The sequence below is a fragment of the Moschus berezovskii genome, chromosome 20 (genome assembly GCF_049115385.1).
Source record: "Moschus berezovskii isolate FMDL1 chromosome 20, NW_MosBer_1.0, whole genome shotgun sequence".
In the NCBI taxonomy this organism is placed as follows: domain Eukaryota; kingdom Metazoa; phylum Chordata; class Mammalia; order Artiodactyla; family Moschidae; genus Moschus; species Moschus berezovskii.
The window spans coordinates 59713788-59739241 of NC_142479.1; the positions used below are offsets into that span (position 1 = coordinate 59713788).

At 38.9% G+C, this 25454-nt stretch overlaps 1 protein-coding gene across 3 annotated transcripts in view; it reads left to right on the forward strand.

Moving 5' to 3' along the window:
• The first annotated feature begins 36 nt into the window (after window positions 1–36).
• Window positions 37–25454, forward strand: part of DDX42 (DEAD-box helicase 42) — a 36491-nt gene continuing 11073 nt past the window's right edge. Inside the window, exons 1-8 of one of the 3 annotated variants that reach the window (XM_055408194.2) lie at window positions 37–523; window positions 10085–10321; window positions 12180–12330; window positions 18161–18222; window positions 19548–19584; window positions 20418–20567; window positions 23581–23685; window positions 25142–25261. In XM_055408194.2, the coding sequence (XP_055264169.1) occupies window positions 10101–10321; window positions 12180–12330; window positions 18161–18222; window positions 19548–19584; window positions 20418–20567; window positions 23581–23685; window positions 25142–25261 (846 nt within the window). In that variant the 5' untranslated portion in view covers window positions 37–523; window positions 10085–10100. Of the gene's footprint in view, window positions 524–9053; window positions 9237–10084; window positions 10322–12179; window positions 12331–18160; window positions 18223–19547; window positions 19585–20417; window positions 20568–23580; window positions 23686–25141; window positions 25262–25454 lie in introns of those variants that run through there. The other 2 variants (XM_055408195.2, XM_088829219.1) reach the window with 2 other exon arrangements.

Sequence of the window (25454 nt, forward strand, 5' to 3'; positions counted from 1 at the left end):
GCTCTACAAGACCACGTGTCCAGGGGCACGCGGAGAAATGTCGCCCACGAGAGTTTAGGGAATCGGCAATTTCATGTGGATGTGTTTTCCACTCCAGCCCCTTTGGGGGGATTTTTTTTTTTGCGGCTCCCTGCCACTATTACTTTCTTCACTCCTAGACCGACGCCCTACACGGGCCGTGAAAACTCCTCACTCAGCAGCAATGGCTGTAAGGGTCTGAGGCGTCTGTGAGGTATCCGGTAACCTTAAGGCCCAGAGCCCGCGGCGCCTTCCGGGAGCCGTAGAGCAGGCTCCGCCCTCCGGCCCGCGCTCTCCGCACTGCGCATGTCCGGTCTTGTTCCCCTCCCCCCTCCGTCAGCAACGGGCCAAGAGGCGGTGGCGGCGGCGGCGGCAGCAAAGGGGGCGGAGAGGGAGGAGCGCGGCGGGACGGGGCCTGGACCGCGCGTACTTCGGGCCGTGAGGTTCTCTCCGCGTCGGCGGTAGTAACAGCTGCCTCTGCAGCCACAAAGCAGGTTTGCGCGAGGTGAGTGTGGACGCGGGGCTGTAACCCCTTGGGGGCACCACGGGCAACGGCGGGGCCTAGTGAGGGCCAGGGAACCGCGGCCTCTCTTAACAAAGAGTCGGCGGAGCTTCCAGGAAGCCGAGGCGCAGGGGCCCGGGGAGGGAGGGGTAGGAGTGCGGGACTGAAGACTCGAGGAGCCTTTCGAAGCCTTGTCGCCCTCCTACGGCTCCCGCTTCTCCCACAACTCTTAATGAAACCCAGTTGGCGGCTTTCCGGAGGCGGCGCTCGCCGGTCCGGGAAGGGATTTGCAGGGTGCTGGCCTCCGGGAGGCATAGGCACGGGGAGGATTCTGACCCGAGCCAGCAGCAGTTAGCAGATGCTAGTCTCCAGATCAGCGGACCTGCCAGGCCAAAGTTGCCAAATCTGCAGACAGTGAAAGGCATAGTTGGTGATCTTTGTGTAGCTTTGAGTGTATCTGTGACTAGCATCAGCGTCCTCACAAAACTTTTCTGCGGCCTGCTAAAGAGCCCTTCTGATGTGGGTAAATAATTTATATGGAGTTGCAAGCTTACGCACGGATATAAGGAAGAACAATCATACTATATTAGTCGAGAGTTCGGGGGAATCGTAGCTTTCTTATCACCTTAGCGGAAGCTTTGCCCTCTCACCCCTTTGGGCGGTCATTCAGATTCCCCTGACTTCCCATATATTTTGTTTTTTTGTGAATGATCTTTGTATTTGTATTTGTATCTATTTTCTGTATACACTCCACCGAACTCCTAAAGAGCAGAGATTCTGTTTTAATTCACTTTAACTTTCCAGAGCCAAGCCCAATGGAAGGTCTTTCATATCAAAATTCATTTTTAGACTTTAAGTGGAGAAGGGAAAAAAGTGTATGTTGTATTTTCTTGTACCCAGATGGGACATACTGTGGCCTAATATGCAGTTCATTCATTCAAGAAATATTTTTGTTGATAACTTCTGTGTGCCTGTTCCCTACCAGTGTTCTTGGTTTGTGACCCAACCCTCATGAACCGTTGTAGTGAGGGGAAGAGAGAAAACAAATATATAGATTATACTGTATGTTAGAAGATGATTAATTCCTTAGGTGAAAAAAATAAAAAGCTGAAGAGAGGAATGGGGAGATGTTGCATTTTTAAACAGCATGGTCAGGGAAGTGTTTATAGACAAACTGATGTTTAAGCAGACTAGATAAGGAGGTGAGGGAGTGAGCCCAGCTAGTTTCTGGAGGAATGATCCTTCCAGGCAGAAGAGCTAGCAACTATAAAGACCTTGAAGAGGATAATGCTGGCTTGTTAGGGGAACAGAAGACCAGCATGCTTGGAGTACTGTGACCAAAAGGAGGGATTATTAGGAGATAAGGTCAGGGAGGGGAACAAGGCGTTGCAGGGAGCACCAAACAACCAGGACCTTTTAGGCTGTTGGGAAGATTTCATTTTTCTTCTGCCTGAGATAGAAACTGAGAGTTTTGAGCAGGGGAATGTTAAGATCTTACCTACACTGTTAGTAATTTAGTGCAATTTATGGAAAAGTACAGTTCTTTATGTTTTAGTTTTATCACATCTTTATGTAATCAGCTCTTAGTTTCTTTAAGCCAACAGAGAGAAAAGAAATGCTTCTAAAACAAGTGTAATCTAGCATTTACTTATTTTGGCTTTAGAGGAATGTGTTGAAATTTTTGGGTTTTGTACAGATTCTTGCCAAAGAATCAGATTTATAGTGTGTGAGTTATTCTCAAGGCAGATTATTAGATAGAGTAGATGGTGATCAACTGTCACTAGAAATCTTTCTCCTACTTCAAAAACACAGTGTTAATGATAATGAAAAAGTAATGTGGTTTTATAATCGATTGGTTTTAGTCCACTATTTTTAAATTCATTTATATCTTGGTTTCCACCATTTCACAAAACGTGAACTAGCCAAATTATCTTCCTTATGTTCCTACACTTATTCTAATTTCCTAGACTTTGCTGTTTCTAGCTTTCCTCCCTTTTTAGCTTTCCTCCTTCTTGCATCATACTTCTCTATTCAGCTTACATCTTTCCATGTTAAAAAAACCTCATCTTCTGGGTTCTAGCTCTCTTTTGAAGCCTGTCCCCATTTGTCAACTTGTAGTGATCTCTGACATCTTGAGTGTCATGTGGCACCAAGGTATGGAATCTCTAAGTTGAAAGAAACTTGAGAAGTCTTAACTTGATATTCTCCATTTACCAATAGAGAGATTGATTTCTGGAAAAAAAAATAACAGTGATAAACATGACAGCTAATACACATTGTATACAATTTGCCAAGCTTTGTTCCAGGTACATTTTTATGTGTGAATTCAGTTTTTCACACCAACCCTAGGAAGTAGGTGATAGTCTCACCATTTTATAGATGAGGAAAGTAAGGCCAGAGAAGCTGAATAACTTCCATGAAGTTTGCATCAAGTTAGTTGGCAAAGCCAGTGTTTAAACATAGGCAGCTTGGCTCCATGGTCTGTGCTGTTAAGATTTTCTACTAAATCACATTTTAGTGCTAAAACAGTACCAAACAGGTATTGATACTTTATGCTGTCCTTAGTTTTTCTCGTTGGCCAAGTTGTGAATCTCCCTAGATCTCCTGTATGTTGAAACATGAATGATGAGTGTGTTCTCTGGAAAACAAAAGAGAAAAACAATGAATAAGCCTGCTTTTTTTAGCCATAGAGCTTGTAACATGGAGCTGGAGAGAGAAAAAAAGAACACAGATAGTTTTGAATAGATGTTGGGTGTTTTAAGACTAGAACAGGAGTTTAATGAAGGGAGTAGCTTTTCTCTGGGAAATCATATTCATGTCATAGTTCTAGGAGTTGGTATTTGAGATGGGCTTTGAAGAATACGACTTCGGCAGATAGAGATAATGAGAGATCTGGTGGGAATGGAATGCAGGTAGAGGGAAGAGCATTCACCTGAGTGCACGTAAAGCAGTTCATTGCCACAGCAGAGAGTCTCATTCCAGCCTGACTGAGTAACTGGAGAGCTGTTGAATTGAAGGGAGTGAGGGGATCAGAAGTGTATGGCCAGAAGGTGAGGGGTCAGGGTCTGGAGAAACCCCAAAGGAGGATTGCGTGCTCACCTCCTTTGAGTGTGACTTTCCCTAGTTTCGGAATATTGACAAACACCTGCCGAAAGAGGTGGGGTTCTTACTTTCTCTTATTGCCGTTTGCCTCTGATCCACCGTTATGTCATTGGATGCTGTGCCTCATAGGGCCATTTCCTTCACTTCTTGTAGGTTAAGGGAAGGGAGAGATGTTATCCCTCGGTACTGGGCACATAACAGAAAGTGATTATTGGTCTATATAAAACATGTTTGTTATTCCTAAGACCCAACTCACATTGTTCTCTTTAAAGCAAATGCTCATACATTTTGCTTATGGTTCTATTAGCTGATTCTTTTCAAAGTAAATGTTTAATTTTAAAAAGCACTATTTTTTAAAGAGAAAAAAATGTAACTGAAATCTCACAAGTATATTTGCATTTTAGAGTAGAAACTGAGGTCTGGACAGCGTCGTAAACCAGATAAAATAACAGTCTAAAAATACATGTGCGGTTGAATTCTGATTCTTTAATTTTCAAGGGTGTTTTTTTTAACTGTTGTAAAATAACACGTGAAAAATCAAAACCATGTTCAAGTGGACAGTTCTCGGATGTTATATACGTCCACGTTGTTTTGCTACCATCAGCACCATAGTGTCCACAGAACTTTCATGTTAGAAAACTGAAGCTCTCCCTCCATTAAGCAATAACTCCCCATCCTCTCTCCTCCTGATTCCTGGCAGCCACCCTTCTACTTTGTCTCTGAGTTTGACTAAGTACATCATGTAAGAGGAATCATACCATATTTGTCCTTTTGTGGCTGGCTTATTTCTTTTATTTATTTCTGGCTGGACTAGGTCTTCGTTGCTGTGTCGGGGCTTTCTCTAGTTTCTCTAATAGCGAGGGCTACTCTCTAGTTGTGGTGTGCGGGTTTCTCATTTCGATGGCTTCTCTTTTTGCAATTCCCAGGCTCTAGGCACAAGGGCTTAGTTGCCTCAGGGCATGTGGAATCTTCCCAGACCTGGGATCAAACCTGTGTCCCCTGCACTGGCGGGTAGATTCTTATCCTCTGTACGACCAGGGAAGTCCAGCTTATTTCCTTAATTTGATGTCCTCAAGTCTCATCCGTGTTGTAGCATGTGTCAGAACTTTCTTCCTTTTTAAGTCTGAGTACTATTGCTATATATTTATCTTGCCACATTTAGTTTATTCATCCATCTGTAGATACTTGGGTTGCTTCCACCTTTTGTCTTGTGAATAATGCTACTTGGAACACGGGTGTAACAAATGTCTGTCCCTGTTTTCAGTTCTTTTGGGTATATACTCAGGAGAGGAAATGCTGTATCATATAGTTCTGTGGTTAGTTTTTTAAGAAGCCACTATAAAGGGAGCTTTGAGAAGACCCATGAATGGTGGACTACATTAATTTTTTAATATCCTGACTATGTTTTGACTTCCTTATTAACTACTGAGTAGATTTCTCTTCTCCAGTGTTTGCCTAGAGAATGCAAATTACTTTTCATAGACTTATAACCTAAGCAGAGGAGGGCTCATTTAAAAAAAAAAAAAAGATAAAACCAAATAGAAATTAGGTTGGCCATCTTGTACTTCTTATACCTGCTACAGTTCCTCAGACCTCTGATTGTTAAGGACCTGTAGCCATACACATGGACTAATAGTAGGAAAACTGTTCAAGAAAGTCAAAATCAGTGGTGTCTGAGGATGACCTGGCTTAGATTTCATCAGGACAGCTGGTTGGCTAGATAGCAAGGCTTATAATAATAGGAGATGTTGGATTTCACAGATACTGGGATGAATTTTGAAGAGCCTGATATTTATCCATTCAACGAAAAATTCTTGAGTACTGTATACACCTGGCACTAAAGATAGTGTGTTGGACAAAACAAGAAAGTCCTTGCCCATGTGGCGCTGACATTCTAGTCTGTGGACTGTAGAAAGCACAATTGTTTGGCATTGCCGGAGACAGTTAATGGGGGAACATGGGCAGTGTGACCTAGATCACACTAGTGAAAGGTGTGGGGGCGCTTAAGGGTTCTCAGTCTTTTGGTTGACCCACATCTTGGAAGAGTTGAAGTATTGCATATTGTTAATCTATTAAGCAACTGTCACCTGCCCAAGGTCACGCCGCTTGCCTGTCTGCAGAAGTTGAATTTTGAAAACCAAGTATTTGATTTATTTCTCCTGTAATTTGAGCCCTTTGGTTATTTAGTAGGATTAATTTATGCCCATCGTTTTCTCCTGTCCTTAGCCTAGGGGGAAGTGTTATTTATTACTTGTTAAAGGTTTTGGTCTCGGCAACACCTTGTTCCTATGATTTTTCCTGTCATCCTAAATCTTCAGTTTTTCTATTTGTGTTGGCCCTTCCTCTCTGGCATATAAACATGGTTAGATGTCTTCCTTAAACAAAAAGCAGAACTCCTCTAGTTAACACCTCACACTCTCTTTCACATTGGTAAACGGCCTAGAAAGTAATCTGTACCCCTCTTGGCCTTGTCTTCAGCCTCTACCCCTTACCGATCATCACTTAACTTTTTCCCTATTGCTTCAACAGGGACTTTTCAGTTCTTACCCCACCCCCACCATCTGCTCTTTTGTTATTAACATTGGACATTTCTGCTTGTAAAACTTCTCACCATCTATGTCACTGTTCTCTGCTATCCTCTCTCTCTCTCTGTTCTTTGTCAAGTTTTCTCGTGAGCTTCTCTTCCCTTGAGCCTTCCTAAGTATGGACCTCCACTAACACCTCTTTTCTCGCTCTGTGCCCTCTCTCTGCTGGCTTATCTACATCAGTAACCTCAAATGTGGATATCTTCTGTGGGACCTATAACTCCTTCACAGATCTCTCTCTGCAGTTACAGACCTTACTTGCCAGCTATCCTGAGTGCTCCCATAGGTACTGTGACCTGATCTCACTTTCTACCTGCTTCTCCACCTGTGAGTTTTCTGGGTTTCCATCTCTGTTAATGGCACCATCGTTCAACCAATCTATAAAAGCCAGAACCCTCCAAAATTATTCTAGACTCTTCCTTCCTCCTCAGCTTCCCCGTCTGATTTGGTCATTCTTCCCAGTTGATTCTTCCTCATAAATACCTCAGTAAAACATCAGATCTACACCCCACCCTTCCTCATAGCCGCTTGCTTAGTTTTGTAGTACCTTGATGTGGTTTATCTACACATTTTTATAATACTGTCCTAACTACTTTCCTTGTGTCCAGCTTTTCATGCCATCTCTCATCTGATCTCTCCAAAGTGGTGATCCAAAACATGTCCCCTTTTTTTGCTTAAAATTAATGATTCCTTACAGCTGGCAGAGTATATTTTTGTATGGTATATTCTTAGCATAGTATACCAACCCTATATCTGGGCCCTGTTTGTCTTTCTGAACATGTGCCCTGCAACTTTCCCAAATGTCCTAGAGAATTCTAGCTGCACTGAACTATTTCCAGTCCTCTGTGGTAGCATTTACAGGGCCTTTTATCTAAAATTCTCTCTCTGACACTTCTTCCATGGTCTAGTGCCTCTTCAGGTTTAAAAAATCAGCACCAATGTCATCTCCAGAAAAACTACCTTGTCCCCCATTCATGGTAGGTTGGATACTCTTCTCCTGGGCCATCGATGAATGTACTTTGTGTAATACCTCTGCACATCATTTCTTTTTGTAAGCTGCCTAAAACTACACTGAATTCCTTGAGAATGGGACTGTATCTTTCATCGATAAATGCCCAGCACCCAATACAATGCCTGAACTTATCTCAACAGGCTTTCAATAAGCCATGAGATTGTTCATGTAATTCTTAAAATCTGCCAACGGTTGTTTTTTCCATCCTTCCTTTACCTATTTATTTCAATGGCTTATTTATTATTAGCCTCTTATTACGCATTATATACACTAGGAAAAAGGTTAAAATTCAGAATCTGTAATTTTTGTTGCTTAGGAACAGCTCTTGGAAAGCCAGGCTCACAGATTGGTTAAATAGTACTCTCAGATGCTAAAATTTTCTGGCTTGTAAATCTTCTAACTGAATATCATCTCACTAGAATTACGTTGATTCCTCCTAAGGGATTCCAGAAGAAGGCAGGAAATGGTCTTAATTATATTTGAGTAAGCTATTACTTATTAAGTGCTTACTCTGACCGTGAATATTTTCTACGAAAGGTCCAAAATGAGTAAAGACAGTCCCTACCTGGAACTCAGGGTAGAGGTTGACATAGCATAAATCAAATTTAATACTAAACAGACTGAACTAAGTACTGTGTAACAGCAGTAAAACAAAGACGGTGAGCAGGGTATAGAACCAGAAGAGCAGAGCATATTGTTCCTGTTCCTGGTCACTTCAGCAGTGCCATCGTAAAAAGCAGTTTTTGGAACTCCTTTCTCATTGACTTCAGAGTCTTTTATAAACATATTCTTTTCTTATTAATGGTAAACTTTAATACAGAGAGAAAAAGTAAAAGTCAAATAATTGGTGTAACATTCTAACAAATAGTCCTCCAGCTATCTTGGTACAGGTAACACATATTTTTACATTAAATCATACCACCTACCTTGTTTTATGCCCTTATCAAGTTACTCAGTGTATAATGGACACTTCTCCATAAATGTGAAACTTAAAATGCACTTTCCCTTTGATAAGCAGTTGTGTTTTAAAAAAATTGAGCCTAAGGAAATAATTAAGAGTATGGATAAAGATACATGTTATGTTTCACAACTTAAAAAAAAAAGTAGAGAAATGTATTTATTGACATAGTCATGTGTATCATAAGGTGAAGAAATAAGTAAAGCAACATGTACAGTGTGGTTTCAGGATCAACAAAATTGTGTATCTGGGAGAGGAGTTTCAGGTATTGTTAAATTTTGTTCTTTTTTGTTTTCTGAGTTTTCTGCTATTCTGTGAAACTTAGGTAACTTGTTTCATTAAAAAAATGGGTTTTTCAAGGCTAATCAGATAAGTTTTCTTTTTAAATGAGTTTGACTGGTGCTCAGGAAATTTCTTCATAATCTTTAACAGTAGGCTAACCGTCAGACTTTATTTTTTTGGGCTCCAAAATCACTGCAGATGCTGATTGTAGCCAGGAAATTAAAAGACGCTTACTCCTTGGAAAGAAAGTTATGACCAACCTGGATAGCATATTCAAAAGCAGAGACATTACTTTGCCAACAAAGGTCCGTCTAATTTTCCCGTGGTCATGTATGGGTGTGAGAGTTGGACTGTGAAGAAAGCTGATAGCTGAAGAATTGATGCTTTTGAACTGTGGTGTTGGAGAAGACTCTTGAGAGTCCCTTGTACTGCAAGGAGATCCAATCAGTCCATTCTAAAGGAGATCAATCCTGGGTGTTCATTGGAAGGACTGATGCTAAAGCTGAAACTGCAATGCTTTGGCCACCTCATGCGACGAGTTGACTCACTGGAAAAGAATCTGATGCTGGAAGGGATTGGGGGTGGGAGGAGACGGGGACGACAGAGAATGAGATGGCTGGATGGCATCACCGACTCGATGGAAATGAGTTTGAGTGAATTCCGGGAGTTGGTGATGGACAGGGAGGCCTGGCGTGCTGTGATTCATGGGGTCACGAAGAGTCGGACATGACTGAGCGACTGAACTGAACTGAACTGGCAATCAAATCTTTTTGAAGGGTATGATATTAAATACTGAATTCCTGTTCTTATTGAGATCTCAGTAAAATAAATTACGATGTCTTCAATGTTTCAGAAAATGTGACTGTTTCGGGGAGAGGAAGGGAGCTCAAGAGGAGGGGGGGTGTGTATGTGTGTGTAAAATTATGACTGATTCCCAGAGAGAAAGGGGGCTCAAGATGGAGAGGTGTGTATGTGTGTAAAATTATGATCAATTCCTGTTGTTGTACAGCTGCTGCTGCTGCTGCTGCTAAGTCACTCCAGTCGTGTCCGACTCTGTGTGACCCCATAGATGGAAGCCCACCAGGCTCCCCCGTCTCTGGGATTCTCCAGGCAAGAACACTGGAGTGGGTTGCCAGTTCCTTCTCCAATGTGTGAAAGTGAAAAGTGAAAGTGAGGTCAGTCAGTCGCGTCTGACCCTTAGCGACCTCACAGACTGCAGCCTACCAGGCTCCTCCATCCATGGGATTTTCTAGGCAATAGTACTGGAGTGGCTTGCCATTGCCTTCTCCGTGTTGTACAGCAGAAACCAGCAATTTTGTGTACAACTTTACACAAAATTGTAAAGCAGTTATCCCCCAATTTAAAAATGTGTATCAAAAGAAAAGAAAATGTGACTGTTTTATTAAGGTTAGTATATTGCATATCTGAAGTCCAAAGTTAAAATTTTTTTAATTGAAGTATAATTGATTTACAGTGTTGTGCCAATCTTTTTTGTACCAAAATTAAAATTTTAATTGAGAGGCAAATGTTTAAAATTGTAGATAAAGGTTGGAAGAGACATAAACATAAGTGGGCTGTTCACTTTATATAAAGTTAAATCTATATGTGTGTCTTGTTCCTAACAGATCAGTCACTGACACCATGAACTGGAATAAAGGTGGCCCCGGCACTAAGAGGGGCTTTGGTTTTGGAGGTTTTGCCATCAGTGCTGGAAAGAAGGAGGAACCGAAGCTCCCACAACAGTCCCACAGTGCCTTTGGGGCAACCAGCTCTTCTTCTGGCTTTGGAAAGTCGGCTCCACCACAGCTCCCTTCTTTCTACAAAATTGGTTCTAAACGGGCCAACTTCGATGAAGAAAATGCGTAAGTGGTAATAATATCTGGTAATTTAGCAAGGTTAGGCTTTGAGGTATTCATTCCATCAAAAAAATTGAAGCAAAGAAACCATTTGTTTCTCAGATAATAACATGACTTCTTAAATTGGTTATTTCACTGAATTGCATTGTTCCTAACAAGTTAAATTGTTACATTCACTCATTCATAAGAAATATACTTGTGTGGTCCTTTATTTTTCCTTGTTCCAAAACGGATTTGAGGCCATTGAAACCTAAATATGGCTAAAGTATTTTATTTAAAATTAAATTATTTAATTTACATGGCTTTTGATGTTCTTCACTGAAGGTTTTATTTACACCGTAGAAGTTGTTTGGTAAACACAGGCAGTTGTCAGAGACATAGTTTGACTCAACACCAAAGTCCTTAAACCTGTTAAACTGATGTATTGTAACATTTTATAGTGGTAGGAAAATCTCAGATTTTTGCTCACAGTTCTTAGGAACCATATTTACCAGTTACCTTGTCTAACTTGATTGTCTAATAAGGTGATTGTTGAAAAGCTGGGGTTTGAAAGTTTGAGCTCTAATTGTTTACAGATTTTAAGTTCTTTTTTTTTGGCCGGGTCTAAAGAAATCTTGTGGAGAAGGAAATGGCAACCCACTCCAGTGTTCTTGCCTGGAGAATCCCAGGGACGGTGGAGCCTGGTGGGCTGCCATCTATGGGGTCGCACAGAGTCGGACACGGCTGAAGCGACTTAGCAGTAGCAGCAAAGAAATCTTGTACTGCTATTATTTCTAGCCTGGTTGTTACACTGTTGAGGATTTTTTGTTTTGTTTTTTTAACCCTCAAGATCACAGTTTTTTAAAGCAGCATTTAAAAAAATTGGTATATTATTTAGCAATTAAGTTCATAAGTGAGTGTTTAAGATTCAACAAAATCCAGGATCATTATCCTGGAGACCAGTTTACCAGCTCAGGGATACATTAAATGAAACTACTGTATAAATAAATATGCGTTTTTGTGTGTGTGTGTATAGCACATAAGAATAGTTAGAGCTTTTAAATTAAAGACTTGAAATGCTTTGAAGTTTAGGCTGTAGTTTTGATCTCTTTAATATTCTATTGTATTGCTCTCATTTAATTCTGAGGTAAGCTCTAAACAGTATTTTTGTTTTGTTTTAGTGTATAGCTATATCGATATTCTTTTCTGGGATATCTGTTAGAGGGGAAATAGTACTTTTTCCAGATGTAGAAGTTGTTTTCTGAATACTTAACATACTATAGTGAGGAAGTGTGGTTCATGTACAATATTATATAAGTTTTGAGTGTACAACAGAGTGATTCACAGTTTTTAAAGGTTATACTTCTTTTATAGTTATAAAACATAGGCTGTATTCCTGAGCATTTATTTTCAATTCTAGAAGTTTTTTTGTTGGTTCTTAGAAAATAGCCCAGAACTTTTTAAGAAAATCTCTAAAGCCTTTTGAATTTAATCTCTAAAAGTTTTTAAAGGGTCGTGAAGAATAAACTAGGCTTTTGATATTTCATACAAATGTATTTTTTCCATAGCATATGCTTTAGTATTTGCTGTATCTATTCAGCAGTGATATGCTGTTGATAATTTTGTATTGGAAACTCATCCCTTTTGACAGAACTGGAAATGTAATTTTTAACAGACACTACTGAAATGGAGAATCTGCCATGGCTTTTTTGCAGTACTAGAATTTGGCATATATCAAGTGATACTTAATAATTAGGTCCTAAGCCTAAGGACCAGAATCTGTTAATGGTAACATATACCATAATAAAAATTTTGTTAAATCTTTCAGATTCACCCACCCCCAAATTAAACATTCACTTTATCAGTTATGCATCTTAATTTTCAGATATTTTGAAGATGAGGAAGAAGATTCTAGCAATGTTGATTTACCTTACATTCCTGCTGAGAACTCACCTACCCGTCAGCAATTCCATTCCAAGCCAGTAGACTCTGACAGTGATGATGATCCCTTAGAGGCTTTCATGGCTGAAGTGGAGGCAAGTGTCAACTCTGTTATGTTAACTTTTTTTACATTTAGAAACAGGTCAGATTAATTTAGTGCTTTATTCCCCAGACAAAATTTGTTTGTTGGCCCTTTGTTGAGAGAATTTTGCTCTTGTATTCCATAGTTTCTTAAAATATACTTCCATGGCCCTGTAGCATTTTCAGAGATGATTGGTGCCTAGGAATTTGAACTGTAACCCTTGAACATAGTGGCTCGTGTGTGTGATGTGTTTTATTTTAATAATTCTTGGTATAGTCTTAAATGGAATGAATACTGTCTTACTCAATCTAGCTTTTATTGAATACATATTTATGTAAGGTAATTGAACTTAAGGAATTTGCTAAAATTACAGATTTCTGTATTCAGTACTTTTAGTGTTCATTTCTTTTTATCCATGTTCGTGACCTTGCTATAGAAATTGAGACTTGTGACCTCTTCTTCCTTAAAACTCTTCTCACTAGGCTTTTTGTGATTTTGTATTTTGTTCTTTTCTCCCATGTCTCTGAGTTTTCTATTTAATTACTTTGTATTATGAAAAATTTCAAACACATAAAGTAGAATAATAAGATGAGTTCCCATATACCCTTCACCCTGCTTTATCAGGTAACACTTTGGCCACTCTTTTGTTATGTGACACCTGCCACCCCCTTTTACATTATTTAAAGTAAATCTCCGACATATCATTTCATCTATTGGTATTTCTATGTCTTTAACTCTTAAAAAACAACTACCATATGATTACACCAAAAAAAAATGTCCTTACCTAGCCATGTGACTGTTATCTGTCATTCTTGTGATTCTCTTCCAGTTTCTCATATGATGATTCTCCTACAGTTCTCTTTATTAATGTGCTATCTTCAGGCTTTATACATTCCTTAGTGACCTCACCCACTTCCAAAATTAACTTCTGTGTGAATAAATTAATATCTTTTGTTCCATAGTTGCTCTTTAGTTTCAGCTCTGCTTTTCTAGAAACATATTGACCATTTTTACATGGGTGTGTCCCCCTGGTCCCTTTAACTTCTTTTTTTTTGGCCCCGATAAACAGCTTGTGGAATTTTAGTTTCTTAACCTGGGATTGAGCCCTGGCTTTCCACAGTGAAAACACAGAGTCCTAACCACTGGACTGCCAGAAAATTCCCACATTGGCTTTAATTTCTTCTTTTAAATAGCCCCCCCCTTTTTTTTTTCCAATTTTATTAAGGTATAATTGATTTACAGTGTTGGGTTAATTTCTTCTGTACAGCAAAAAGTGATTCAGTAATTGACTGAAAAATTCCATGTACAGAGGAGTCTGGCCAGCTATAGACCATGGGGCCGTAAAGAGTCAGACGCGACTGAGCATAGCACACAGCACATATACTCGTCAAAGATACTGGCCTGTACTTTTATTTTTTGGTAGTGTCTTTGTCTGGTTTTGGTTTCAGGGTGATAGTGGCTTCATAGAATGTCTTTGGGAGTGTTCCTTCTTCGATCTTTTGGAAGAGTTATGGAAAGATCAGTGTAAGTTCTTTGTGTATTTGGTAGTATTCCCCAGTGAAGCTACCTGGTCCTAGACTTCTGTTCGTAGCGAGTTTTTTAATTATAGACTCTGTTCAGTTTCTAGTGTTTGGTCTGTTCAAGTTGCCTGTTTTCTCTTCATTCAGTTTTGGTGGGCTGTATGTTTCTAGAAAGTTGTCCATTTCTTCTCGGTTGTTGAATTTGTTGGCATCTAATTATTCATAGTATTCTTTTAGGGCTTTTTTGTTGTTGTTATCAATTGTGATTTCTTCTCTTTCATTTCTTATTTGGGTTTTCTCTCTCTTTTTTTCTTTTTTGCTGTGTGGTATGTGGGATCTTAGTTCCCTGACCAGGGATGGAACCTGTGCCCCCTGTATTGGAAGGCAGAGTCTTAGCTACTGGACTGCCGGGGAAGTCCCCTCTTTCTTGTTTTCTAGTAACTGATCAAGCATCTTCATGACTTGCTTCATTTATTCCTCAGAATAACAAAGGTGAATAGGCAGAAAAGCTATATAAAACTTCTTAACTGATAAGAAAACTGAACCCTAAGATAATTCAAATCACTTCTCCAAACCACATTGGTACTGTGTGGCAGAGCTGGGATTCAAATCTAATTTTTCTTCCTTAGTAGTCCTGAGAACTAGCTCTTGTCCAGAACATAGTGCTGCCTTCCTCTCATCATTTGCCAGGTTCTGTCAGTCTTTACAGTATCTCGTGTATCTGTTTCCATTATGGTCATCTTCCCCTCTACCTTAGCTCTTACCTGATCTAAATTAATTCTCTCCCTTCTTTAGGCTCTCTGCTCTCCTGTTCATGTAGTGTGCAGCTTCAGAGTAATTGGACTGAAGCATGTTTCTTGTCATATTACTCCTCTTGCTCAGAAACTGTCACTTCATTGTTTATGAAGTAAAGTCCTTCTAGATTCTTCAGTTACTTGTTACCTGAAGTCTTCAGCCAGGATTCATCTCTCCTCTAAGGAAGCAGGGGAGAAAAAGAATCCAGTAAAGATGTGTTTTTGTTTGGTATAAACAATGCTTTTTAAAAATAGCCAACATTTTTAAGATCCGGAGATTTTTGTCTAGAAGATCAGTCCCTTGAAAAGTGAAAAATGTGGCAAGATTAGGACTGCATTCTTGTGTGGCAAAAAACAGGCTGTTGCTGACAAAGTAACTGCCTGCTTTGGGCAAGGCAAGCTTTTTCTACTTCGCCCATCAGTCCCTATTGTCTTCTTGACACTGAAGCCATTGCTTAGAGCCTTTTACCGTCATATTTGTGTTGTAATTTTCTTATAGTAGAGAAGTAGTTTTCCTGAGTGTGGGTCTGTTGTCAAATATCCGAAAATAAAACTCAGGGCTATGTGTTAAAAGAAAAATTAGAGCATGCTTCTTTAGAATATTCAGGGCTTCCTCTGGTGGCTCAGTAGTAAAGAATCTATCTGCCAAGCAAGAGATGTGGGTTTGATTCCTGGGTCAGGCAGATCTGCTGGAGAGGGAAATAGCAACCCACTCCAGTATTCTGGCCTGGGAAATCCCGTGGACAGAGAAGCCTGGAGGACTGCAATGGGGTCACAAAAGAGTCGGACACAACTTAGCAGCTAAACAAAAACAACTTAGTAAAATGCAAGCAAAACATGTCTGTGTCAGAAGAATAGAACTTTCCTTATCTTGGCTTACTTCATTCATTGTGAAATTGCTACCCATTGAGTATGTTGGGTTTCTCACCTTTTATTTAGAATAAATTACTTTCTGAAGAGTGTATATGTAAAAAGTAGCAGAGCCAGGATTCAACTCTAAAGCCCATGTTCTTTTGCTGTTTCATTCAGCACCTGAGTTCTTGTGTTGTGTATTTCTGCATAATGCTTACCAGAACTACTCAGAACATACCTGTGCTTTTCAAGATGGTAGCAATTTTGTAAATACAGTGTGTTAAATGATTCTCTTTAGAAGTAAAAGCAATGGATAAATGGTTTGTTTTGTTTGAGATGTCATATACATGTTGGTTTAGGTTTTTTTTTAATCTTCTTGATATATGGACATTTCCCAAAGGGCTGTGCTTCTCATTATTTTTTTCAGATCCCTAGTGATGAATTAGAATAAAAATCAACTCTTGATATTTGAGGTTTAAATTTAGATTTAATTTTTGGTAGTGCAAGCTGGCATAGCCCTTTTTGAGTAGGAGTATCCAAGAATGGTCCAAATTCTCTTGCTTGGAATTTCAAGTAGTTGAAGCTGTTTGGAGGTTAAATCTTTTTGATATAACATCATTATTCCAGATACTTTCTGCTGTAGTATCCAAAGGCATTTTGCTGATTTTCGGACAGAGAAATTGGATATTATCTCATCTTGGGGAGAGTGTTGTTGCCAGGTTATTGCATTCAGTTCAGTTCGGTTCAATCGCTCAGTCGTGTCCGACTCCTTGTGACCCCATGAATCACAGCACGTCAGGCCCCCCTGTCTCCAACTCCCAGAGTTCACTCAGACTCACGTCCATCGAGTCGGTGATGCCATCCAGCCATCTCATTTTCTGTCGTTCCCGTCTCCTGCCCCCAATCCCTCCTAGCATCAGAGTCTTTTCCAGTGAGTCAACTATTCACATGAGGTGGCCAAAGTATTGGAGTTTCAGCTTTAGCATCAGTCCTTCCAATGAACACCCAGGATTGATCTCCTTTAGAATGGACTGGTTGGATCTCCTTGCAGTCCAAGGGATCTCAAGAGTCTTCTCCAGCACCACAGTTCAAAAATATCAATTCTTCAGCCATCAGCTTTCTTCACAGTCCATCTCTCACATCCATACATGACCACTGGAAAAACCACAGCCTTGACTAGACGGACCTTTGTTGGCAAAGTAATGTCTCTGCTTTTTAATACGCTATCTAGGTTGGTCATAACTTTCCTTCCAAGGAGTAAGCGTCTTTTAATTTCATGGCTGCAGTCAGCATCTGCAGTGATTTTGGAGCCCAAAAAAATAAAGTCTGACACTGTTTCCACTGTTTCCCCATCTATTTCCCATGAAGTGATTAATCCAAATCAAAGAAGTCAGAAAAACTCACATTGCTTTACAACAAGAAACAGTTATGCAGAATGTGTTTTAACCTTGGTGAAAAGTAGTTAATTCTTCTACCCTTGATTTTCACGTGTATAAAGGAAAGAATTAATTTAGATCAATAATTGTCAATTTGCTATATAAAAATTACCTATGGAAAATGGAAAAACTACATGTATTTAAGTCCACCCCAAGGGTTCTGATTTAGTAGATTTATTTGTTGTTTTTCTGTCACTAAGTCGTGTCTGACTTTGGAACCCCTGGACTATGGCATGCAAGGCTCCCCGTCCTTCACTGTCTCCTGGAGTTTGTTCAAACTCATGTCCATTGTCAGTGATGCTGTCTGTCCAACCATCTTATCCTCTGTTGCCCCCTTCTCCTGCCCTCAGCTTTTCCTAACGTCAGGGTCTTTTCCAGTGAGTCAGCTTTTCCCATCATTTGGCCAAAGTATTGGAGGTTCAGCATCAGTCCTTCCAGTGAATATTCAGGGTTGATTTCCAGTAGGATTGATTGGTGGTCTTGCAATCCAAGAGTCTTCCCCAGCACCACAGTTCAGAACACCAGTTCTTGGGTGCTCAGCTTTCTTCATGGTCCAACTCTCACATCTGTACATGACTATGGGAAAAGCCATAGTTTTGATTATATGGACCTTTGTTGGCAAGATGATGTCTCTGCTTTTTAATATGGTCATAGCTTTCCTTCCAGGGAGCAAGTGTCTTTTAATTTCATGGCTGCAGTTTATTTAGTGCAAGGTTTTTCAACCTAAGGGCATTTAGGTCTGGATAATTCTTTGGTGGGCTGTCCTGTGCATTATAGGATGTTTAGAGGCATTTATGGCCTTCACCCACTGGATGTTAGTAACAGCTCCCCCCACCCCAAGTTATGCCAACCAAAAAAATGTCTCCTGATATTGCCAGATGTCCACGGGGGATAGAATCACCCAAGGCCAGATACAGAAATCTGCATTTTTTTACTAGCCCCTTTGGTAATTATATCATTAACTCTTTTTTAAAAAAAAAAGTTAAGCATTTTTGCTAGTTTTTCCACACATGGTATATTTGCAGATAAAAGCTATGGAATCTGCATATATCGTCAAGTTTTTAGAACATGGGTATTTCTCTCTAAAAGATAACTGTCAAAAAACAATTTGATTGCATCAAAATGCAGTTGTCAAAATGCATAGCTAAAACTGATGGTGCTTGTTTGAATCTAAAAATTCTTTATAAAGAAATTTTCCTTTCAATGTTTTTAGTTGGTCATTCCAACTTTTGTTTCATTAGGATCAGGCGGCTAGAGACATGAAGAGGCTTGAAGAAAAGGACAAGGAAAGAAAAAACGTAAAGTAAGTTGTTTTCTTCTCCTTCAGAAAGGTTACATGAAAATGGCTACATTATTGCAAAGCCTGTTCCCCCAAAGTTTATAAAGAAAAATTAAACTGCACAAATATCATAACTTAAAATTATTACCTTAAATAATATTTCTGTAGATAATAGAGATGACTGCATTTGCAGTAATTAAAAAGCATTCTTTTTGGTATTCAACTGTTAGTAGGTTTTAGTAACTACAAGAGTGAATTACACAGGGAAGCAAGTGAGCATCATTACTAGTTTGGGTTCATTTTTCTGAGTTTTGTCCCTATAACTAATATAAAATAGGTTTCTGCATATGTGATTGATTTTTAAGATATGACAGTAATTAGATACAAAAATCTGTATATTATTAATAAATAATAAAACCTGATTTGAGGGTGACATGCTTTAGCAACTAGTCAGAGCTTGAAATACTTTATTTTCTAGGAAAGAGGATTCTCCTCTTTCTCTTGCTGAATATACTTTTCTTAAGGCTTTTGCTACCAAGCACAGGAAGGCAGGTTGGACTCTTCCCTCTGCTTGGCAGTCAGTGCTCAGCCCCTCCCCACGGTCCCTGTGCCAGATGGAGGGTCTGCCCTCTCTTGGGTGCTTATTGTGTGTTGTGTTCCCTTCCAGCTACCCTCCACTGGTGGTGTTGCTTGCCTTAGGAATAGCAAGTGCTCAAGGGTAGGCAGAAAGTGATTAAAAAGTAATGGTTGTGGGAATTAAGCAACTATACTTTTTGATAGTTCCTGAGAGATGCAAGTGGTGAAGGTCCACTTCTCCACATGAACTGTTTATAGTCCCAGATTTTAAAAAGAGTTGATGTAGTTTTTCTTTCTGTCCCTGAGGATTTTGGCTGAATGCAGTTACCCAGAGCTAAAAACTCTGGGGCACATTAAGACAGTTGTGACCATCTTGAGTGTATACCAAATGCAGGTGTTCTTGTTTCTGATTTTTAATACATAATCCTACTCACAACTGCATTGCGTTTGTTGTGTGGGATATACAAGGCTAGGGCCCTTGGGTATCTCTTCACAAGTTTTTACTCCCTATATTCTTGTTAGTATTGATATATTTGATGTTTCCTGGGGTACCACATCATCCCATTCAAAAGAAATGCAAACTGCAGCTTATAGTGTGAAATCAGACATACATGGTGGATGTGGATGGCTTCCAGTGTGCTTACTGCTGCTTTGTTACTGTTAGTGTTGAGAGTTCCTGTCCTGTATGGAATTCAACACTAATGTGCTATAAGTATGGAGCTGGGTATGTGGAACATTTGCAGGGAAGTTTGTTTCTCCGCTTGTTTTTCCAGGGGTATTCGAGATGACATTGAAGAGGAAGATGACCAAGTGAGTTCCTATGCAGTATTTCTATCTTTTACTTTCACCCCACAAAGTCTGTCCTGGGGACAAGCTAGAGCTTGTCTTCACTGAAATGGCTATTCCTGACGTTCAGCAGGGAATGTCATTTGACTTGCTCCTTTTCTACCTGTGTGACCAGTTGGTAATATAAAGATTCATGTGGCTTTCCCCCATGTTGAAGATGGAAATTTTGGTCAAGTACGATATCAAAAACAAAGATGAGCTTTACTCAGTGTGATTTTTTTTTAATCCAAAATTAATGTTTATTCTGATAAGAAGTAGAATAGTGTGGGATCTACAGACAACCTCTAATAACACCTAACCTTGACCTGTTTCTAAGGGTTCTGTTTGTGATTGTGTTTCAAGATGAAACATTCGTTAAATGACAGTCCTTTAAGTATTTTTTTTCCCCATTCAGTTGTGGGATGGAGAGAAGGGACCCAGAGTGAGCCCTTTCTAGGTTGGTGACCCTTCTAATCAGTGTCAGCTTCCAAACTTGGATTGGTAAAGCCACAGCATGCGTTCCACAGCTCTTAGCAGGGTAGGTAGTAGACACTCCACCCCAGGAAGGCTGTGGAACTGACAGTTTTATAAGTCTTCTGTTAAGCAAGCTAAATCACTTTATGATAGTAACTGCCTCATTTCCTCTGATTGTCCCTCTGAATACTGCTATTGTTAAAGGAATCATTGCTAGTAAGAGTCTTCTTACTGGGTAGGTATGTAAACTGTGCAGTCATCTGGTACGCTGTGCACACTAAGTAACAGGAGCAAAAATGTTCTGTTATACTTGGGTATGATTATGATCTTGTGCTTTCCTGCAGGAAGCTTATTTTCGGTACATGGCAGAGAATCCAACTGCTGGTGTGGTTCAAGAGGAGGAGGAAGATAATTTGGAATATGACAGTGATGGAAATCCAATTGCACCTTCCAAAAAAATCATTGATCCTCTTCCTCCCATTGATCATTCAGAGGTACGGTATTTCTTGCTGAATTTGACTCTTCTTTCAAGCTGATGCAGTTTTCTTCAGCTTTAATATTTAGATTTTCCCAATATCAGAGTACTCCTCTGATTCGTACTCCTTATTATGTCGTGAGAGTATTTCTTTGGGATTTTGTCATATTTGCCAAGTGATTGAATCAGAAGGTGACTGAATGGTTGAGACTTTGTAGCCTATACTATTCAAGGTACTGCTGAGTCTCTTGCTCACATTCAGTTTTAGGTGAAGAATTTTTTTCAAGCAATTGTACTTGTTTTCCATACCATCACTTACCACGTTCCTTTCACTGTGGGTCCCTGGGCCTGCACTTGCTTTTTAACTGCTGTAAATCTTTACTATTTCTCCCAGATCTGGGGCAGATGAAAGGCTGTTCTTAAATCAGGAAAAGGAAATGAGGATATCAGTGTACTCACTTGGGGGAAAAAATCAGTATCTCATCCAGGTTAAATATTAGACTAGAGCTTGCATACCCTAGTGATTCTAGATCTAGAGCAGTGGTTTTCAAAGTGTGGTCCAAGGACATGTAGAAGGATCTTTTCACGGAGTCTACAGAGTCAAAAGAATTTTCATGGTAATGCTAAGATTATTTCTCTTCTTCACTGTGTCAGCATTTGCACTGATGACTAAAATCAATGCTGACACATTAGCCTGAATCAGGACAGTGGTACCAATTGTCCCAGTAGTCACTGCATTCTTCCCTGCGTGCCTGTCACAGTATCAAAAATAAAAGCCAGATTCACTTAAGAATATCCTTGATGAAACAATAAAAATTATTTAATCTTGACTCTTACATCACTCTTATATTCCCTGTGACAGAATGGGAAAGGGCAGGTAAACATTTTTATTGCATGCCAAGATATGACAGTTGTCTCAAGGAAAGACACTTAGGTGTTCAAGTTGTGAACTGAACTAGCTGCTTTTTTTCATAGAACACCATTTTCACTTGAGAAAATGAATGACACGTCAAGGAAAACAAAAGTGTCTCTTGTCAATGATAGAAACTCAAGTTTTCAGGCAGAAATTAGAATTTGGGAAACTGTATTCATCACAGTGAGTTTGACAGCTTCCTCCCTTCCAAGTACTAACCAGGCCCGACCCTGCTTAGCTTCCAAGATCAGACGAGATTGTGTGCTTTCAGGTGGCTATAGGCGACAGCTTTCTAATACTTGAAGTCTGTTGATAATCAGCCATGAAATGTGTATTTTTTTTAATTACATAGTGAAATGTTTTGGATGATCTTCAAGCCATCTCAGTGAACCAGTATTTTCAGAGAGCCAATGCATGGTGTTACAGAATCATGCATGAGTAAAGGCCCCATTCAAAGTGCAGGATAATGAATTACAGTGTGACAGAATGTGAAAGTTCGTCTGTGTGGTTTTGGATTACACAATGAAAATAACCTTTAAGAAATGTGCACCTGTCAAGGTTGAGTGTAGTGTCAAAAGTCAAGTCCGCAAGCATCTGAAGAGGTTACTAATAAATACTCTTTTCACTTTTCCAACTACATATCTTTGGGAGGCCAGGTTTTCTTCCTTGGCTTTAATCAGAACAACACATTGCAACAAATTGAATGCAATAGAAAATATAAGATCTGGAAAAATGTGAAGCAGTATTATAAAATAAAGTTATCTTTATTAAAGCATATATGTTAAAGTGTCATGGGGTTTGTTATTTTAACATGAATTATAAGTTTAGAATTTTTTCTTATTTTTAATATAATAAATAACACTAGATATAACTATTTTTTAAATGAAATCTCATGTATTTCTGTTAAGTGTAAAGGGTACCTGAGACCAAAAAGTTTGAGAGCTACTGGTCTAGACTAGAGTGTGGGTTATATTCAGTTTTTTTAAATTTTCCTTTTGTGCAGCTGTTCTCACTTAAGGAGTTGGCATTTTACATGTGGCAAATGAAGCTACATACATGAAACCTATCTAGGAGGCTGCATCCGTGATAAAGAGTGAAAATATAATAAGGAAAAATCACAAGTATTTGAAATAGTTGTCTAATAAAATATTTGAGATACTTGACAGAGTACTCAAACTTCATCCTGCCTGGGGTATATCCCATAGTTGTACTAATGTAATGAGAAGTCTGCCAGGAGAGACCAGAAATGAAGAAAGAATACCCTTTCTTCACAGTCTTCTTTTTTTTCCCCTCTTGTTTGGAAACCAAAAAAAAAGTGTGTGTGTAAAAAAACTTCGATAGTTGTAGATTTTTGTGAATAAAGACAAAAATTGTTACCCTCGTGGAGCTTCTGTTTTGATAAGAGAACTGAAGAAAAGGGCTTGGTGCAGCATTGTGAGGAGCGTAGTAAAAAGTCCTGTTAATAATGCTAAAGGAGAACTTAGTTCTTTCTCTTTGTTGATAGTACCATAGAATGATAATTAATTTTAAGCTGTATCTAGAATTATGAAGTTTTTGACCACCTATCAAAGGCTTAAGTTCTCCTTAAAAAATAAATAGATTTATTGTAGACATTTCATGTCAGAAAGAGAATTGTTTAGCTGGATTCATATGGTAATATGCTAGTGTTTTGTATTCTTAGTACAATAAGCTATAAGAGGAGTAGCAGAAATGACTTCCCTCTTTCGAATTGGAAATGCTCGACAGTACATTTTTTTAAAGTTAGCATAAACATTTTCATGTTTTTAAAAAGAATGGAACTCCTTAGAAATATTATCAGAGACCTAGATCTAGGTGAACAGCTTACCACAAAGCATATTTACATGTTGCAGGGTGGAATATCTGAGTCCTTTGGCATTAGAGATTCCTTAGTTTGCATCAAGGCTGTTCAAACAGGAATGGGAAAAAGTTCTGGTTGTACTTTCAGGATTTATGTCATGAATAAGTGAATTCCTTTTTTCTCTCTAGCTGGTTATGGCTTTACTTGTATAGTAATTGTGAAAGATGATTTTGTATTAAAATCAAACTTACAGGATTGAATCTTGAATTCTAGACTAACTTTGAATAATTGGACCTGCAGATTGACTATCCACCATTTGAGAAAAATTTTTACAATGAACATGAAGAGATAACCAACCTCACCCCACAGCAGCTAATAGATCTCCGGCATAAGCTCAACCTTCGGGTAAGTCAGCTAGTAAGGCAGAGATTCATATTAATGTTAATTAGTCCAGGGTTAGTATTATTATTTATCCATACTGAAATAATCTTGAATTTCTTCTCCAACAGTCCTTGAACTGTCTCTGGTAGAGTAATAATTAGACCCTTTGGACTCTTGTGTCTTGATTTTATTGTTTTAGTTTTACAGCTATTTTAGGATAGGATTTTTTTTTATTTGATGAATACACATGAGTTGCTATATGTATGTGTTCAGTCAACTTTGTGTAGTTTTTTTTTTTTTAACTGTGTTGTGTTGGAACAGTAGGTCATATGACCTTAAAACTAATCAGTAAGTGTTTCTGATTGCCATGAGAGCAATGTGCTAATTAAGAACTGTGTTGGATGGGCTAAAAGCAAGTGGTCCCCATCTTTAGGAAGAGGAGATAAGATTAACTGATGTGAACAATATGGAAAGTCTTAAAATATTTCAAGATTAAGATGCACTTGCTTTTCACATTATATACAGCATGGTTTTTTAATTAGATGAAGAAATTAACAACTTTACAAAATATACATGCACTTATATCAGAATAATAGTTTTAAACTGTCCACTAAAAAGCTTTGGGTTGTACTTTGGCCACATTTGTTAAGGTGCTGCTAGGTATTAAGTGAAATACACAAGTAGTACAATGATGTCTGCTTTGGTGTGGACAACTTTCTGGCCGTACCAGTTGCTGTGTGATGTTTGAACTTGTTTCCTGAGGGGTAGGTGGTTGAGTGGTTTTGTGTGTGTGTGTACATACTTGTCTGTTTTCTAAGAAGTACCCCTTTAAAAAAAACTTGTAAGTGAACCGCTGATTGGAAGTATCACCATTACCCCAGAAGCACTGAAAGCTTAGCACTGTTGGAGTCAGTGTGGAGGTGGAGGCCCTTCCTCACCTGGGTACAGTTCAGACACTCAAACGTTTGGCAGTGTCTGCATCTGCACTAAACAGAGCACTGTCTCTTCAGGCATGAATGAGATTGGAGACAGTAGATAGTATCTTTATAACCAGTGGGTTATAGGTGTGTCTGAATTTGGAGCTCATTTAGTAAGTTTTCTTTTTTCTACCACTTAGTTAATAGTTACACACGTGGAAAAAAATATATCGACTTTTTCCAGTTTTTTTAACGTGACTTCTTTTTGTTTTTTATGAGAAAATTAATTGTGATTGAAGAGATTTCAGGGCCCGTAATCATTTAAAATAACATGACCATTATCTCAGAAATATTTATTTTGGAGTTTTTTTCATGAGAGATTTAGGTCCGTTATTATTTGAATTTTACCTTTTCACACATTGTAAGCTATTAAGTATAGACTTAGGTTTTCACTTCTTCATATTCCAACTAAACACTGGAGAGCTACAGGTAAATATTGTTGACCTTCTAGTGCTATTTATTTTGAAGTACAAGTCATTCCTGCAAGTCATCTTTATCTCTAGGTTTCTGGTGCTGCACCTCCTAGACCAGGAAGTAGTTTTGCTCATTTTGGGTTTGATGAACAACTTATGCACCAGATTCGGAAATCTGAGTACACACAGCCCACTCCAATACAGTGCCAGGTAAGTAAATATGGGTCACACAGAGCAGGACATGACTGAACGACTGGACTTAACTGAAGTAAATATAATGAAAGAAAAATGAAGTAGAATGACATTGTGATCTTTTTTTTTTTAACTGACAAAGCAATAAAATACTTTAATACAGAACTGTATTGACATGGATAGAACTTTTGAAACCTTTAAAAATTAAAAA